Here is a 15,138-nt window from a genome sequence, read left to right as displayed (position 1 = left end):
GGGAGCTTGAGGCTTCTTCTTCCACACGGCGCCACCTGGTCCCACCGCCACAATAACACCCGCGGCAAGGACATCGGTCAACGCGGCAAAAGGAAATATCCCCATAGTGAACTGAGGACGGTAGGGAGTAGCGAATGGTCACAAAAGAGGAGGGGGGAGGAGAAGGTTACCTGTATGGCTCAAACATGTCCGGGGAGAGAGGGGGTGTATGAATGAGGCGTTGAGAGGGCATGAGTGAACGGGGAGAGCGAGAGGTAGGTTTGGAAAGGGAAGGAGGAGGTGAGTCTGGAAGGGGGAGAGAGAAGGGAGTGTGGAGAAGGGGGGTGTAGGGAGGTTGAGGCGGGAAGGACGGAGTGTTCTAGCAGGTATGGGGGAAAGGTACGGTCGCACACTCCACGCCAAGGATTCGGCCAGACGAGTCAAGTCAGTAGGGAGCTCCACGAGGTGCCCAATCGACTGGTTCCAGAGCGACGATGCGGGAAAGAGTGGACGGAACGCCGCGAGGGGGCGAGGCGAGACTCGGAAGGGTTCAGTTGCCGTCCCGAACAAGGGAGAGTACAGGTTGGTGCTTCCTCCATCAAATTCATCCCCTCATATTGGGAAGTCAAAGCCGGCGCTGAAAGCTCATCATAAATTTTACCGGTTTGTCGGGTTTCCTCGGAATGTCGATCTTCCCTCGATGTGTTGTCGTCAAGGAGGAAGGGAACACGCGACAGTCGAGCAACGAAAATCCTCGCGTGTTGTGTTGTTGTGTATGTAATTGGAAGTCACCTTAGTCCTAAATCAGTTTTGGGCGTGGCTATCGCCAAATCTCGATTTCTTAAAATGACCACCGTCGATTGTTAACCTAGCGTTAACGTATCAACCTCCCATTTCATGATAGCACTGATGATGTTGCTAATTAATCCGGCATCATAACATCACTTCGTTCACGTGAATCAGAGATACTGGTTGGCTCGAGCCCAACGAGGCTTTTGATGCGAAGCATGAATAGATTGCCCACCGAGTATAATAATTATCCATCGATGTTTTATCTTAGAGGGTGGGGTTTCAGCTGATCCGTGTAGGTATTATGCTCGGGTCCTGCGAAGGCTATGACGTCAACAGCGCGGGCGCTGAATCTCATTCAAGGCCGAAGACACGGTAACGTCGTAATGCCTTCACTCTACGAATGTATTTTAATCACCTGCGTACATTTACTTCTTACTGTTGTAATCTCATCGATTCTGTCGCATTAAGTCAACCTGCCATTTGAAATAACATAAATGCGGTGGCATTGCCTAGTCAATTAACTTCTAGGTTTAGATGTGGCTTGACGTCTTTCTGGAGAGACAAATCGTTTTATTTCAAATAAAAGCAACAAACAAGCCCACTAAAGGAAAAGCGACCACAGCATGAGACGATGGTTGCGCTAACCACCAGATCAACAATGTTGCATAGACTGACTAAATTTTACGATAATTGGCAAACCTGGAAAAATTGTCTTTATTCAACTAATCAAATCGCAACAAGATAATATTTTGTGTTCTTTGCTGAGCGAGTTTGCGAAAACCAAGTCACAACGTAACTTGATGCGGCTAAACTCATTTTGCAGCATTAACTACTAATAATATACTGAAAAAGTAGGACAATTAATTCTTTTTTTAAACTGTATAGGCTGTATAGGTAGCTTAACGACTGGGTCTTTGAAAATTAATGTACTACCTTAACGATTTATGACATTATTTTGAAGAACTAACAGCCTTTTCCCCAAGCAATTACCAATTCAGTTCCTCGTAATTTTTGTTCTTTTTCGTTCCGTAAAAAAGTCTAGGCTTCAGTCCACACCCTTTCTTACTTGCCTATTATTCTGTTATGTAACCACTCCACCTGTTAATGTCTCCTATCAACTTTGCCCATTTTCCATTAAAAATTTCATTATTTTTTCCTCTCCACACGTCTTTATAAGCACAGAATTTATATTTCAAGCTCAAACCCCATTATTTTTATCCTTCAATGTATTTATACTTACTCCTGGTAACGGACTACGTTATTTATCCCTTTCCTTTTTGAAAACGATTCATTGTAGCTGCTCCATTCCTTAAGTCTCTCATTGTTTTGTCAGATCAAACAAAATTTATATTTTTATTTCACTCCCTAACCTACTAGCATAATGTTCGCGCTGCTATTAAATATTCTTCAACACCACTATTCAAAATCATGGTCATCCACTTTTGAAATCTTCGCCGAATTCACTATCAAACTAATCTCTTCTTTTAATACCTCTCCTCATTTCTTCCTGAATTCAATTTTTTTTCATTCCTACTCCAAACCAATTATTAAACACCTACACTTAATTATCCCTTTTCAAGAATCCAATTTTAAATACTATTCAAAGTCACACCTCATTTTCAATTCCTGGCCAACCCTTTATTTACAACTATCTTAGAGTGTCTGCTAATATTCCCTTCCAACTGAAAGTTTTTATTTTACAATGTAAGTCGTCCATTAATGCCTTTACTGCTTGCCCTTTGCTATCAAAATATTATTCATAGATGTCCTGACAATCATTTTTTCTGCCTTCCTTGAATTTCTCTGAACAGGCTTCTCTCCCATGGAAAGAGAGAAGACTATCCGTCCTTCCATTATAGGTGGCTGTGCCACCAAATATTCTCAATTGAGTTAGTTTCTCTCTTTTGTTTGATAAGTGAGGGTTGCTTTTTCATTCAATTCACACTTTTATTTATGTACCCAGCCAGTCATCACCATGTTGTGTGGTAGAGGATGAATACACACCAGGCTAATTTTACCCATCATATCACACTACCATGGCCTGTCATTGTTATTATGATCCCTTATCATTCGTGAAAAAAATGACATATTTATCCATCTGTTCTACACTTAATCTCTCTAATTTTATTGGCATGACCTTTCCTACTGCAGTACGATGGGAATAATAATACATTTTTAACATCACTGCTCAAGAGACTTCCTTCCAATTTATGCAAGAGCTTCAATCCATAAGTTGACCTTTGCTCCCTAAGTGGTTCCCAGCCTAGCTGCTCTAATATATTGAATACGCTCCTTAGTTTATCATAACAACGTTTTACATATCTAGCTCCTCTATGCCGCACGCGATCCAATAATCCAACTTATTAAGGATCCTATATACTAGCAGCATATTCAAAATGAGGCCTAACCAGGGACAGATAACATTTTTTTTACTTTTTCATCACAGTACTCTTCAAATAAATCCTAATTTCTTGTTAGCTTGTCCACATATCTCCCATGTGTATTTCACCCAGGAGAGATCGTGAGTAAGGGTAATGCCTAGGCATTTAATTGAGTGTTAATTGAGTGAATTCCATTTTGGTGTTCCCTATGCAGCAAGCGTACGGAAGGGAATTGCTCTTTTTCCAAAAATTTATCACGATTTACTTTTTAAAGTTTCATTCTAATTGCCAAGTGTTGCACCAGCATTGTATAACATTAAGGTCATCTGACAAAGCTGCACATGAGGGTAGGGGGGCCAGTTCCTTTCACTGTGCCGACTATGGTTTCACAGGAATATCTGGTAAAATTCAGCCATTTCGGTTAAACTGAGGGTGCCCAGAGCTGAATCCAGGAATCAAACCGAGGCCCTCTGGTCAGTAGTCCAATGCTCTACTCTCTGGACTCCCACAATCCCCATATGTATTCCCACATCTATTTACTAACATTCTATTTTATATACTTTAGAAGTTTATATACTCATATTTTTACATACATATAAATGTGTACACATATGAGCACATAATATATATATATATATATATATATATATATATATATATATATATATATATATATATATATATATATATATGTGTGTGTGTGCGACAATTGATCTGGTATTCTGAAAACATTATTATTTATACTGTAATGGTTTATCTTGAAAATTAAAACTTAATTGAAAATTAATAAAAGATAAAAATACTAAGGGAAATTTACTATACAAAAAATAGTCAATGTTTTCATGTGTCACTTGGTGGAATTTTGTCATCTTCACGCAAGGTTAAAAAAAAGTTAGAAGAATACACACAACATTGTGTTTTGATATTTTTCAAGCTCACCATGAAAATTAATGCATAACTGGTCCAAATGTGTGTCAGTGTATCAAAGAATTTTGTGCAACTTCTATGGTTTATTTTCTTTGTCCAAAGAGTATAAGCACAAATACAACTGCAAATAAATGAATGCTTCTCTTTCACATGCATAATTCTAAAGTATGATTCAAAGACATAATATTTGCAATAATCAAAAGTTGTCAATTTGCTTCCTTTTTACTCTCTCTGTTTTCTCTCTCTCTCTCTCTGATTGAAATGCATTAATGCATTGTACATAATGTTTTTGAGATGAGAAAATTTGAAATAAAAGTAGTGATATGCCTCAATCATTCACTTTTTTAGAGTGAATTACAAGAACACCACTTCAAATCTCCTAAATTTTCAGTTTACTCATGTCACTGAATTTATTATCTACCTGTTAATGAATTAAATTTTGACTATTTTTATGCAAGTGATGCAAGCCTGCTTAAGACATGGATATCATGGTCATTGATTCAACTTCTATTAAATCATCATCGAAATTGAATCAATGAAACATATCATGACTTTGATCAGAGTTTTTCTTGTCTCGTAAACTTATCAAAGCCCAATGCACTCTTGCATTTGAGTCAGGAGCAGTGATATGTCAATTGGAATGTTTGAACTGATCAATTCTTTTTCTCAATTTCATGACCAGAAAGAACCCCATGGCTGATCAGTCGTCACATGTGGCCTCTTGGTTTTTTATTTCTACCGACCCTCATTGTTTGCGCCAACGCCCAGCAGTCAGGTGAGAACTAGTAGCAATAATATTAAATTTTACCTTGTCTTAATTCACTTTTAGGATACCTAAATTTTTACATCCTACATTTTATGCTAGTTTTTGATGATATGCATTAACTTTGAATTGACACCAAATACTTGTGTAATTTCATGAAAAACAACTTAGAAGGGTTATACATTCATACATGCATTTTCCTACCCTGGAAAATAAGGTAGCTGCAACACTTGACACAAGCTTGAACACTGCATGAGCAATTTATCCATGAAAGAGTATGAAAAGGCAAAATTTACTTTGATTATAACTTGACTAAGTAAATACTGGATACATTCCTTAATGGATCGTTGATTTCCAATATTCTAATTGAGTTTCTCACATACAAGCTACTATAAGCTACTCATTTAGAGAAATCCACATTATCATCATTATATAATTTTGAATATTTCCTCATGAGAAATATTTCAATGGCAATGGGAATCAATTATGAACTCGCAAGTGTGTCCCTCACTGACAGTGCATAAAGAAGAGGTACACTCAATAGCATCCTATTTTTAAAATTGAAATAATAATGGAGATGCATTCTTTCACTAATTTATTCTTCCCTCATTAGCGTGCATTAGAATATTGAAACATAGCTTATATTGTCATATCATCAAAAATAAGATAGTTACTGAAAGTTTTTAAATGTTCAACACTACTTATTATATGGTTTGGTCGGCTAAAATTTGGAACTTCTAATATCAATGTGCTCATCCTTTCCTTGCCATTCATTAAAAAATGTGAATATATAACCAACTTATTATAAACAGCATATATAGCAGTTGTAACCTGCTATAACAGCATAATTTATGATCTGCACAATTATTAATTACTGCATTACTGAATTACTGCACAATTATTTCTTTTGGGTGATTGACCTCCATATGTGTGTGTACACAGTACAATGTGAATATTAAAGAGGAAGGATCTAGAATTTAGAGGCAACACATTTTTTACTGTAGTGTGGTGTATCATTGTATTTAATACTGTAATAGGTTGGTTTTAGAAGTGAAGTAGTATTAATTGTTTGTTCCTATGATCATCAAACTTCTATCTAGACTGCTACACTACTGCTCTCTCTGGCATTAAAAACTTACACAAGCAATGGGATGGCAAGTTACTCTATATGAATTAACAGCCAGTGCGACACAATTTGTTGAATAGTATCTACCTAATACATCCACAACCAGGTCTCCCTCAGTCATGTAGGGTGAGAATGGGTGAGTGTCAAATTGCGAATAATTTGAAGGGTCTATGCACTTTTCATGACAAGAAAATGAGTTTGATGGGTGGACCATCATACTGGAATGTAACAAGTTTTCATCCTATTTAATCAAACAATGAGTATTTGTTAATTATATTCGTTAACCAGAAATGTAAATGAAGGAAGAATCAAAAAGACTGCATTTCCTCAGGAAAGAATTAATTTCTTTCCAGTGAGAGTCTTTTTGATTCTTCTTTTGTTTATAATGGATTTCCTCCTAGTATTATCCTAAAATATCTCTCAATCATAAAATTAGGTTGTGACACTCACCTCAGTGCAGTAACACTTTCTACTGGTATCCCTTCCCGAAGAAGTGTTTGAAGATTTTGCAGTTAACTTTTTCATTCCATAGTTATCTCAGGATTTGGTACTCTTCTTCAGGCTGCTTGCTGAAAAATTGTGTTCAAACCCTAAAAGCAAAAAAAGAATGATATTAATTTTCATAGAATTCTTACTGATAACTTATTACTAAAATCACCATAGTTATTTAGTAATAAACCTATTTTTTTCAGAGATGACGATGGCATATACAACTATGTAAAAACATTACAGAGATAATTGGCCCTGAAAATATGCATTTTATGGTGCCTGACATTTGCATTCCTATGTTTGTCTTTTTGTGCAGAAAATTTAAAAAAAGGCTAATTTTTTCACAAATTTGGACAGTGATAGCAAATTTTGGTAGTATGTATCATTTTGGACAATACTGTGTTCACTGGTTGGTTGGGTGTGTCTGTCACACCTCAGGCACTGTTGGTTGGTGAACACCAATTAGTCTCTGTCACCATTAGTCTCTGAGAAGAGTAGTCTCTGTCACTATGATGGTGAAAGTATGTATGTATATAGAAGTCGCTTTATGATAGTTCTGTGATGGGTGAGTTACTCAAACACTCTGCTCTCTCCTCAAAATTTGTTTACTTAAATAATAACTTCATTCATTATTACTAAGTGATATAAGAAAATTATGTTACGTTGCATGGAGAATTGTCAAAAAGAATAAATTTAGGGCCTGCTGAAAAAATATTTTCAAGTTATTTGATAACCCAGTTCAATTCATGGACTGGTATTGTTTGTGTGTGAATATTTGCCCTTATCATAAATTAAGGTTGACTGTTGACAGGGGTAATGCTTCTGTTGATCACTTTGGTGGCATTAAGAGTACACATTTTAAGTACGAGGGTCATCCGGAAAGTAGTACCCGTTCGTGCCGCATGAAGTGCTGACGACGCGAGTAGCCGCTGGACGAGGTCAGATAGCTTCAGTGGCTTGTCTGCCTTCTCTGAGCCAAGTTGCGTGACGCTAGCATTGCCTGTGTTGTTTCTGTGATTGTTTACAATGTTTAAAAAAATTGAGAACGCCGCCAGTTGTGAAGTGAGGGCAGTGATTAAATTCCTCAATGCAAGAAACGTTCGCCCATGTGATATTCATCGCCAATTAAAGGAGGTGTATGGAGACAATGTAATGGACGAGTCGTCTGTTCGGCGGTGGTGTCGCAACTTCAACATGGGGAGGGGGAACACACACGACGATGAGCGTTCGGAGAGACCGTCTGTCATTACAGACCAACTGGTGAGCTCAGTTGACGAATTCGTGAGGAACGATCGGCGCGTCACAATTGATGACATCTGTGAGCATTTTCCCAATGTTTCTCGAACAATTGTTCATGAAATTGTTAAACACCATCTGCATTATGCAAAAATTTGTGCAAGATGGGTCCCTCGCGTATCTCAATGAGCTGGCGGCGAAGGACTATGCAGCAGGAATACAGAAACTTGTCACACGTTATGACAAATGCCTTAATTTGCTTGGAGATTATGTTGAGAAGTAGTTTAAAGTATCCTCTTTCAAATAAAATTTTTTATGTTTGTTAATATTTACTTTTGTGTCTTTATTTCACGAACGGGTACTACTTTCCGGATGACCCTCGTAAATGTAATTTTATGATGCCCATTTGAAGTACTAAAAAGAATATTTTGTTCACTTATCAATCCATGTTCTGCTTGTGTTTGTTGAATTTCATGACTGTATGTGCCTCGTTAATATATTTCATTTCAACTACAAGAGTTCATTTTCGATACTTTCAGTGGGTGACCGTTGTACCTTACCATCACGTGACCCTGGAATCTGCAAACCATTTCGACAATGCCAGAGTGCGATGACATTACTGACCCAGGGATTACAGCCGAAAATATGCAGTTTCATACGAGATACTCCCATTGTTTGCTGCAGAAGGGAAGGTGTACGCCCAACAGTATGCTCCAGTTTATAATTCATGGATTCTGTAATATTTTTTATGCCCAAACCTTTTGGCATATATTCATTAAAATCGTGATAGGAGTAATTATTGCAAGGCACCAGAAGGAAATGATAACTATTTTACAGGAAATATATTGATCACTTATTTGACAAAATTATATTCACTGACTAGATCAATGTTTTTCAGATAGAGAATTGGATACAGTTTGGTATCAAATACCAAAAGTGGTTCACAGGGGCAGAAATTGTGATTCAGAGTAAATATTCAGAGGCAAAAATAATATCTTGATTATAATTCTATTCCAGAGACCAAATCCTAACAAGCCTGGTGGTCAAAACCTTGCAACTAATAACCCCTACAATTGGCCTGACTTCAACAAGAGACCCACTGGTCAAGGTAGTTCATCAAAGCCTCCACTGACCCATTTTACTGGTGGAACATCAAGACCCAAAAGAAGGATAAGTGAGAGAAGTAAGTGCTATTCAAATGAGTATAGTGGCATGCATGTTGCGCATGTCAAAGACTGAATTGGGAACATATACTTGTGTATTGTCAAAAATGGAGAGGGGATGTGTCATCATGGGTTATCAAACCCGAGGTTTCCTTGTGACAGCGCCATGTTATCCCATTACCTGCCATTTTCATCTCCTCAGACCTCCTTGTACTGAAATTTTCTATCACAAGTCCTCTTTGTTTCTATGTTACCCTCAATGGCAGTGTTCAGTAAACTGTTGTGTGGAGATTAACTAACTAGGTACTCATCATGCAGTGTATTAGCTATGACCTGGGTCTCACTGCATTGCAAAATCATTGTGTAAAACATTCAGAAATTGAAACCCTGATTAATTATGAGGAGGAGAATGGAGAAAAATTTGATATGGAAGACCAAGTTGTATTTCCTAGAATGACAGAATTCCAGACCCTGACATCTTTGACTATAAATATAAATTTGTGCCTCAGGATGTGGCCCAACTAGTTTCCCTCTTCCTCCCAGGTGCCCAGAGAGGCTATAACCATCCTTTAGAGTATTTCACTTTTTAGTAGCATGTCTACTTTATCTTCTTCATTCTATGGTTGCTCCTCATTCCATTTCTGCTAATTATCACTTCTTTGCCAATATAGATATGCTGTTTGGCTCCTTCTAAGGAGCATTGCATTTCAGTTCAACAGGGAAATAGTAAAAAGACTCACTGTAGCTGGATTCCTCAACATAAGATCATATAGGAGGAGGTTTACACAAGGGAAAGGATATAGATATTGGGCAGAGGTTTCAAGGGATTCACTTCCTACAAGGGTACCATATAATTTTTAATTTTATATTCCTGGTCTAGATAATGTTAATTGAAATATGAATAATTTATTGAACTTTAGAGTGAGCATGCCTACTCTTAAAATATTTAGTAATTATGCTGACTTTGTTGATTTGTCCTCCTATGATTTCCACCACAGGCATGAAAGCATTGGATTGTAACTTTTCATTTTACCCTGATAAATTTTAATGTACAGGATAAGGAATATTCTCCAAGTTATAAGCAGACAAGATACTTTCCTCAGTTTAATACCATTTACTGGATCATCATGATCGAAGGTCATTAGTCATAGGATTAGTTTGAGCCAGCTCCCAAATCAACTTTCCTGCCAGCTGACTCCTTTGGATCAGATAGTTAAAGCAGCCCAGACATTACATAATGTCTATTCATTCATGGTCAAGGGTTTCAATGGACATGCTGAAATATTTGAAACATCACAGAGGATCATTGAAATTTGCTATGGTCTACACTAAGCCTATTGAAAAGAAGAATCATTCTGTGAATAGATGATGATTGGAATAGGGTTTCCCCTTGTTATGGAAGTAGATTGTAAATGTGTATGCAGTAAAATTTATCAGGTACTAAAATGGTGAAAGAGTAGGCAGCCCACTAGACGATCTTTTTAGCAATCTCTATCCACCTGTATTGGTAATGGTTTACAATCAAGTGGAGGACTCCTCCATACCTACCACAAAAATGAATTACATTACCTGTATTACATCACAAGAAGGCATAATTTTTTGAATAACTTCCATGCACTGCGAAATCCCCTGAAATCACCTCCATTATTGGTCGACAATCCTAAAATTGGCTCAATGCAGTTTACTTCTCCGAATGAATTACATGCCTCTTCTTGCCTACAAGTTTCTTCTCTTTGGGATCTGCCATTAAGTTTCTTCTTTTCATGATATTTCTCCATTTCTGCTCACTTTCCTATTCCTGATCATATTTACTTCTTAACACTTCACAAAATGAACCTCCACGTTAATATACAAAATACTGGCCTGGATTTTTTCAAGTACCACAGACTGGTCATTATTATTGGTGATGGTGGAATTCACCCAGTACTAAGCATGACAGCATGTGAAATTCAAACATCAGCGTATGGGGGTCAGTTCCTTTTCCTCTGCCAGTAATGGTTTCCTAGAAAGATCTGGCACCCAAAAAATCACATATCTTGGGTGGAGCTGCAGGTGCCCAGTAAGGCTTGCCTGGGAATTTAACCTGAGCCCTCCAGAGAATAGTCTAATGCTCTACCCCTAAACTACCATGACCCACAACATCCATATACTGCATGGTTATTTGTAGTCAAATTCTAGTATAATAAGGTTGTACATGGGGTTTTAAAGCATTGGAAAACTATAAATGACCTTAAACCAAAGAGGATGGAATTGTAAAAATAGTTTTCTTTAGCCAAAATATTTTTTTTTGTGTATGAGATCTACAATAGTTTTACATGTTATGATATTTTCATGTTTTACTTTCAGAATGTGAGGAGTACAGTGAATTGGTTACAGACCGTATAGAAGGGTTGCCACTGGTTCTAGAGCCAGACCCTGTATCACTTAATGTTGCGAACTGCCCTGATGCAGGCCTGCATCTTATTGTGGGAGGGGAGGAAACTGACCCTGGGGAATATCCTCACATGGTATGTAATACATTCGATTCTAATAATGAGTTTATCTTCACAAATAATGTGGTACAAAAAAAAAGGAGACAAAAGAAAAAATTCTAAATATTTTGGTGGCCCCTCCCACTTTCATCAGTGAGAGAGGAGTTACAGTGGAGACTATGGTGGATCTCTCCAATAACACTGATGAAAGTTGCAGGGGTCACCAAAGAATTTCAGAAGTCTTTTTTTCTCTTGTGTGCATCACATGAATGTTTTGCATAACATTCATCATAAAAATAACCAAGAATGACTACGATGAAGCTCAATCATAGCCTTTCTGGTTCAGTTTACCAAAGTTTAAAAACCCCATTTATACTTTAATTGAGCTATCATTTGATGCATAAATTTTGGACACAAAATATAAATTTGATATTTGGTGAAAATATGGCCATGGCATGACATAAACACTACATCAAAATGATCTTGGCTATAACAACTCTGGGTTAAATATTATAAAAACTATCTTCAACTATTTTTGTTTGGCTTACAAAATGTATGAATACTTGTAATAATCAAAACTTTGGTTTTTTAAAGTCACATGAAAATAGAACAACAAAATCAAGTTAATTACAGTGTCAAAGATTTAAGAAGGGTCCAATCATACAAGAGGGTGGTCTGAAAAGTTCTGGACCTCGCCCATAGATTGCATCACTACTCGAGTGATTTTTTTCTCTCATTTTTAGCATGACTGTAAGTAGATGCTGTGTACATTGGCAAGTAATTTCATGCAGCACTTTGCTGTAGGCAGTTGATAGAATGAGTTGTGGTGCTCGTATTGTTAGAAATGGAAAAAAATCAAGTATTGTGCAGCAGCAAAATTGTTCATAAAATGAAGTTTAATGCTGACTTAAATACTTTTGAGGATTGTAAATGTTTATGGGGACTCTTCCCCTTCAATTTTAACAGTGAAGAAGTAGGCGACCAAGTTTCAAGGTATCCTTGAAAGCCTCCAAGTTGATCCACGTGAAGGATATCTGAAAAGTGGAACCACACCGAAAGTCATAGAAAAAGTGCAAGATACAATTTTGAAAGATCAGCACACAAAGGAGCATGAAATTACAAATACTGTATATGAAAAGAATGTGTCTATTAAATTTTGCATGAGGAATTTCACTAGACAAAGCTTAGTGCAAGATGCGTGCAGTGTGTGCTCACGGTGGATCAAAAATGCATTCGGACAATACTTACAAACAATGCATGATGTACTTTATAGAAAACATGACGTGCTTTCTGCCTTGATATGTGATAATGGATGAAACATGAATTTGCCATCACACCCCACAATCAAAACAACAGTCCATGTAGTGGATAGAAGGCTGAGAACTATTCAGGTCACCCTCTCATTAATGTATCACATATTTTCCAAAGAAACATTCCCTGATGTAACCGCAACTGACACTGCACTAAAATGGAAGATGCTGAATGGCATCAAGATACACTTTAAAATTGATTCATGATAACATCTCATTTACTTAATGTGTTGATTCACTAAATGTTGAAAACTGCTTCCTTTTTAGAGTGCCATTGGCTATCAGCGACCGGATTCTAAAGGTTATGACTGGGACTGCGGTGGATCTCTCATTAGCGATTCATACGTTTTAACGGCAGCTCATTGTGCACATACACGTAAGTAAGTAATATTGCCTTCCTCATTTGAGTAGTCTCGTAAAATCAAAAGTAACTTCAAATGCATATGTAATTTTAAAAGTTCCTCCAGACATCAAAATTTACTAATTTTATGGCATATAATCATCCTCCAGAATCATTTAAATAAAAATCATTTAAAATATATGCATACACATCAGACTGAGGCCTTTTTTTGTTGCTAGGTAGTTTGTTACTGATAAATTTCATTTATCAGACAATCATAAGAAATGTTTCTCAGGTAACTGATTAAACATTAAAAAATCACATAAATCTTTCAATTTTTTAAATTCATTATCAGGCATTGCAAATCAATGGTCTCCAGTTACCATTACTTCACCATGAATCGTTGCCAAACCCTGATGTTTACCATCCAGAAGAAGTTAGTTTGTAATTCAAAATAGTCTATTTTATGAAAAATCTTCAAGACGAAGTTCGAATAAATAATCACAACTTCCTTGTTGTGATTATTTATTCGAACTTCCTTGTTGTGATTATTTATTCGAAGTGTAGAGCTAGGTATACAGCCCAAGTTCATCCATTATATATATTCAGTACATTCATACGATATAAATCCGACGTGGATGCCCATTGTACCAACCATGCATGGATTTTATACAAAGCTTATTCAAGTAATCTCCATAAAATCCATCTATTGGTACATAGATAAACATATGGATCTACAGAGTAAAACATGGTGCTAGAAAAATAACTATTTGATACACATTATACATCAGTATTTATGTGCTTCTGGTGAAGGAGAGGTCATTTGTAATGTGAATATCCTCAACATAGCCAAGCTTGTCAAAATATGAAGATGTATGAGATCAGCATATTTAAGCAGAAATATGAATGGAATAAAATATGCTGAGTAAATTCCAGTTATCAAAATGTTATAATGAAAGTTTGTTTCGGCTACATTTTATCATTAATCTGGCAGGGAATACCTATCCATCACACACACGGATAAATATCACAGTTTCAGATGTAACATGGTGGAAATCCATGATGAAAGAAGACACTCTGCTTTTTCACAGAGAGTATTTTTGTTACAACCTAGGCTTTGTCACAGCATTACATCTTCAGGTAGGACCTACCTGAAGATGTTACACTGTGACGAAACCTAGGCCGTAGTAAAAATACTCCTATGTGGAAAAGCAAAGTGTCTTCTTTCAACATATACAAGGATTGGAAGTGTGGTGTACACTGTGGATACCCATTTTGCATCCATAGGATATTTCGTATTGAGTGATTAGCATCCTCCACCTCCTACCTCAAGTGGCTTCTCTATCATTTCCCTATTTTCACTCATTGGAATGATTTCTTTCTACTTTTAATCACCCTTTGATCACCTATCCATTCTCCTCCTTTTGCCATCTGAGAGGAGTCCATGGCCTCACATGTTTTCATAAGATGTCCAGTACCATTGGTGATATATAATGCACCACTTTCATACATACTTTATCTATTATCAATTAAAATACAACAAAAAATTCTCCACTTTCATAAAAAAAGTGAAGGTTGCAGAGAAGTGTGAAAACACATTGCATATTTGTCTTCCTGACGCAGTGTCAATGTAATTGACAGGTATAATATATTTTCAAGAAAAGTGCTTCTGATTCAACAGCTATCTCAAGTAGCATCTAAGAATAACATTTACTTTCCTTTATCTTATTGTTATCCTTAGCCTACCAAAAAGAAGAAAATGATAAATTCTTATTCTTAAATTCATGATCAGGTTATTTCCTTTATACCATATAGATAACTTGGAGATGCTATCAATTTTCCTTAATTGATCAACATTCTAAACTAAATTGTGCTACTCTTTCTGAATGCATTACAGTCACAAAATCTATGCCAAATTTCAAAGTTAAATATTTTTTATTGATTATTTTAAATAATATTGTTGCCATGCCCTCGATCAATTTTTCACTGACAACAACAAAAAGTTATCACATGCATGTGGAATCGTTTTACTTTCTATTATTCTTCTGCATTTATTTTTCATAATTTTAATTTAGTGATAATAACCCGACTCTTTTTATTCTCAAGAATCTGATGCCTGCATTTTTCCTGTGTGTAGTCTGCTGAAAATAACTATATTGTT

The 15,138-nt window shown here is 36.5% G+C and overlaps 1 protein-coding gene across 1 annotated transcript in view; it reads left to right on the top strand.

The window, feature by feature from the left end:
- The first annotated feature begins 377 nt into the window (after positions 1 to 377).
- LOC139696957 (serine protease snk-like) overlaps positions 378 to 15,138 on the top strand; it is a 24,409-nt gene continuing 9,648 nt past the window's right edge. Inside the window, exons 1-6 of the mRNA XM_071595862.1 lie at positions 378 to 561; positions 4,762 to 4,854; positions 8,233 to 8,399; positions 8,711 to 8,876; positions 11,203 to 11,363; positions 12,905 to 13,017. Of these exons, the coding sequence (XP_071451963.1) occupies positions 474 to 561; positions 4,762 to 4,854; positions 8,233 to 8,399; positions 8,711 to 8,876; positions 11,203 to 11,363; positions 12,905 to 13,017 (788 nt within the window). The 5' untranslated portion in view covers positions 378 to 473. The remainder of the gene's footprint in view (positions 562 to 4,761; positions 4,855 to 8,232; positions 8,400 to 8,710; positions 8,877 to 11,202; positions 11,364 to 12,904; positions 13,018 to 15,138) is intronic.

This window comes from Hetaerina americana, unplaced genomic scaffold (genome assembly GCF_022747635.1).
Source record: "Hetaerina americana unplaced genomic scaffold, ioHetAmer1.1.p SCAF_7, whole genome shotgun sequence".
NCBI classification, from domain to species: Eukaryota; Metazoa; Arthropoda; class Insecta; order Odonata; family Calopterygidae; genus Hetaerina; species Hetaerina americana.
The sequence above is the reverse complement of the archived record's forward strand: the minus strand, read 5'-3'. Positions and strand labels throughout refer to the sequence as shown.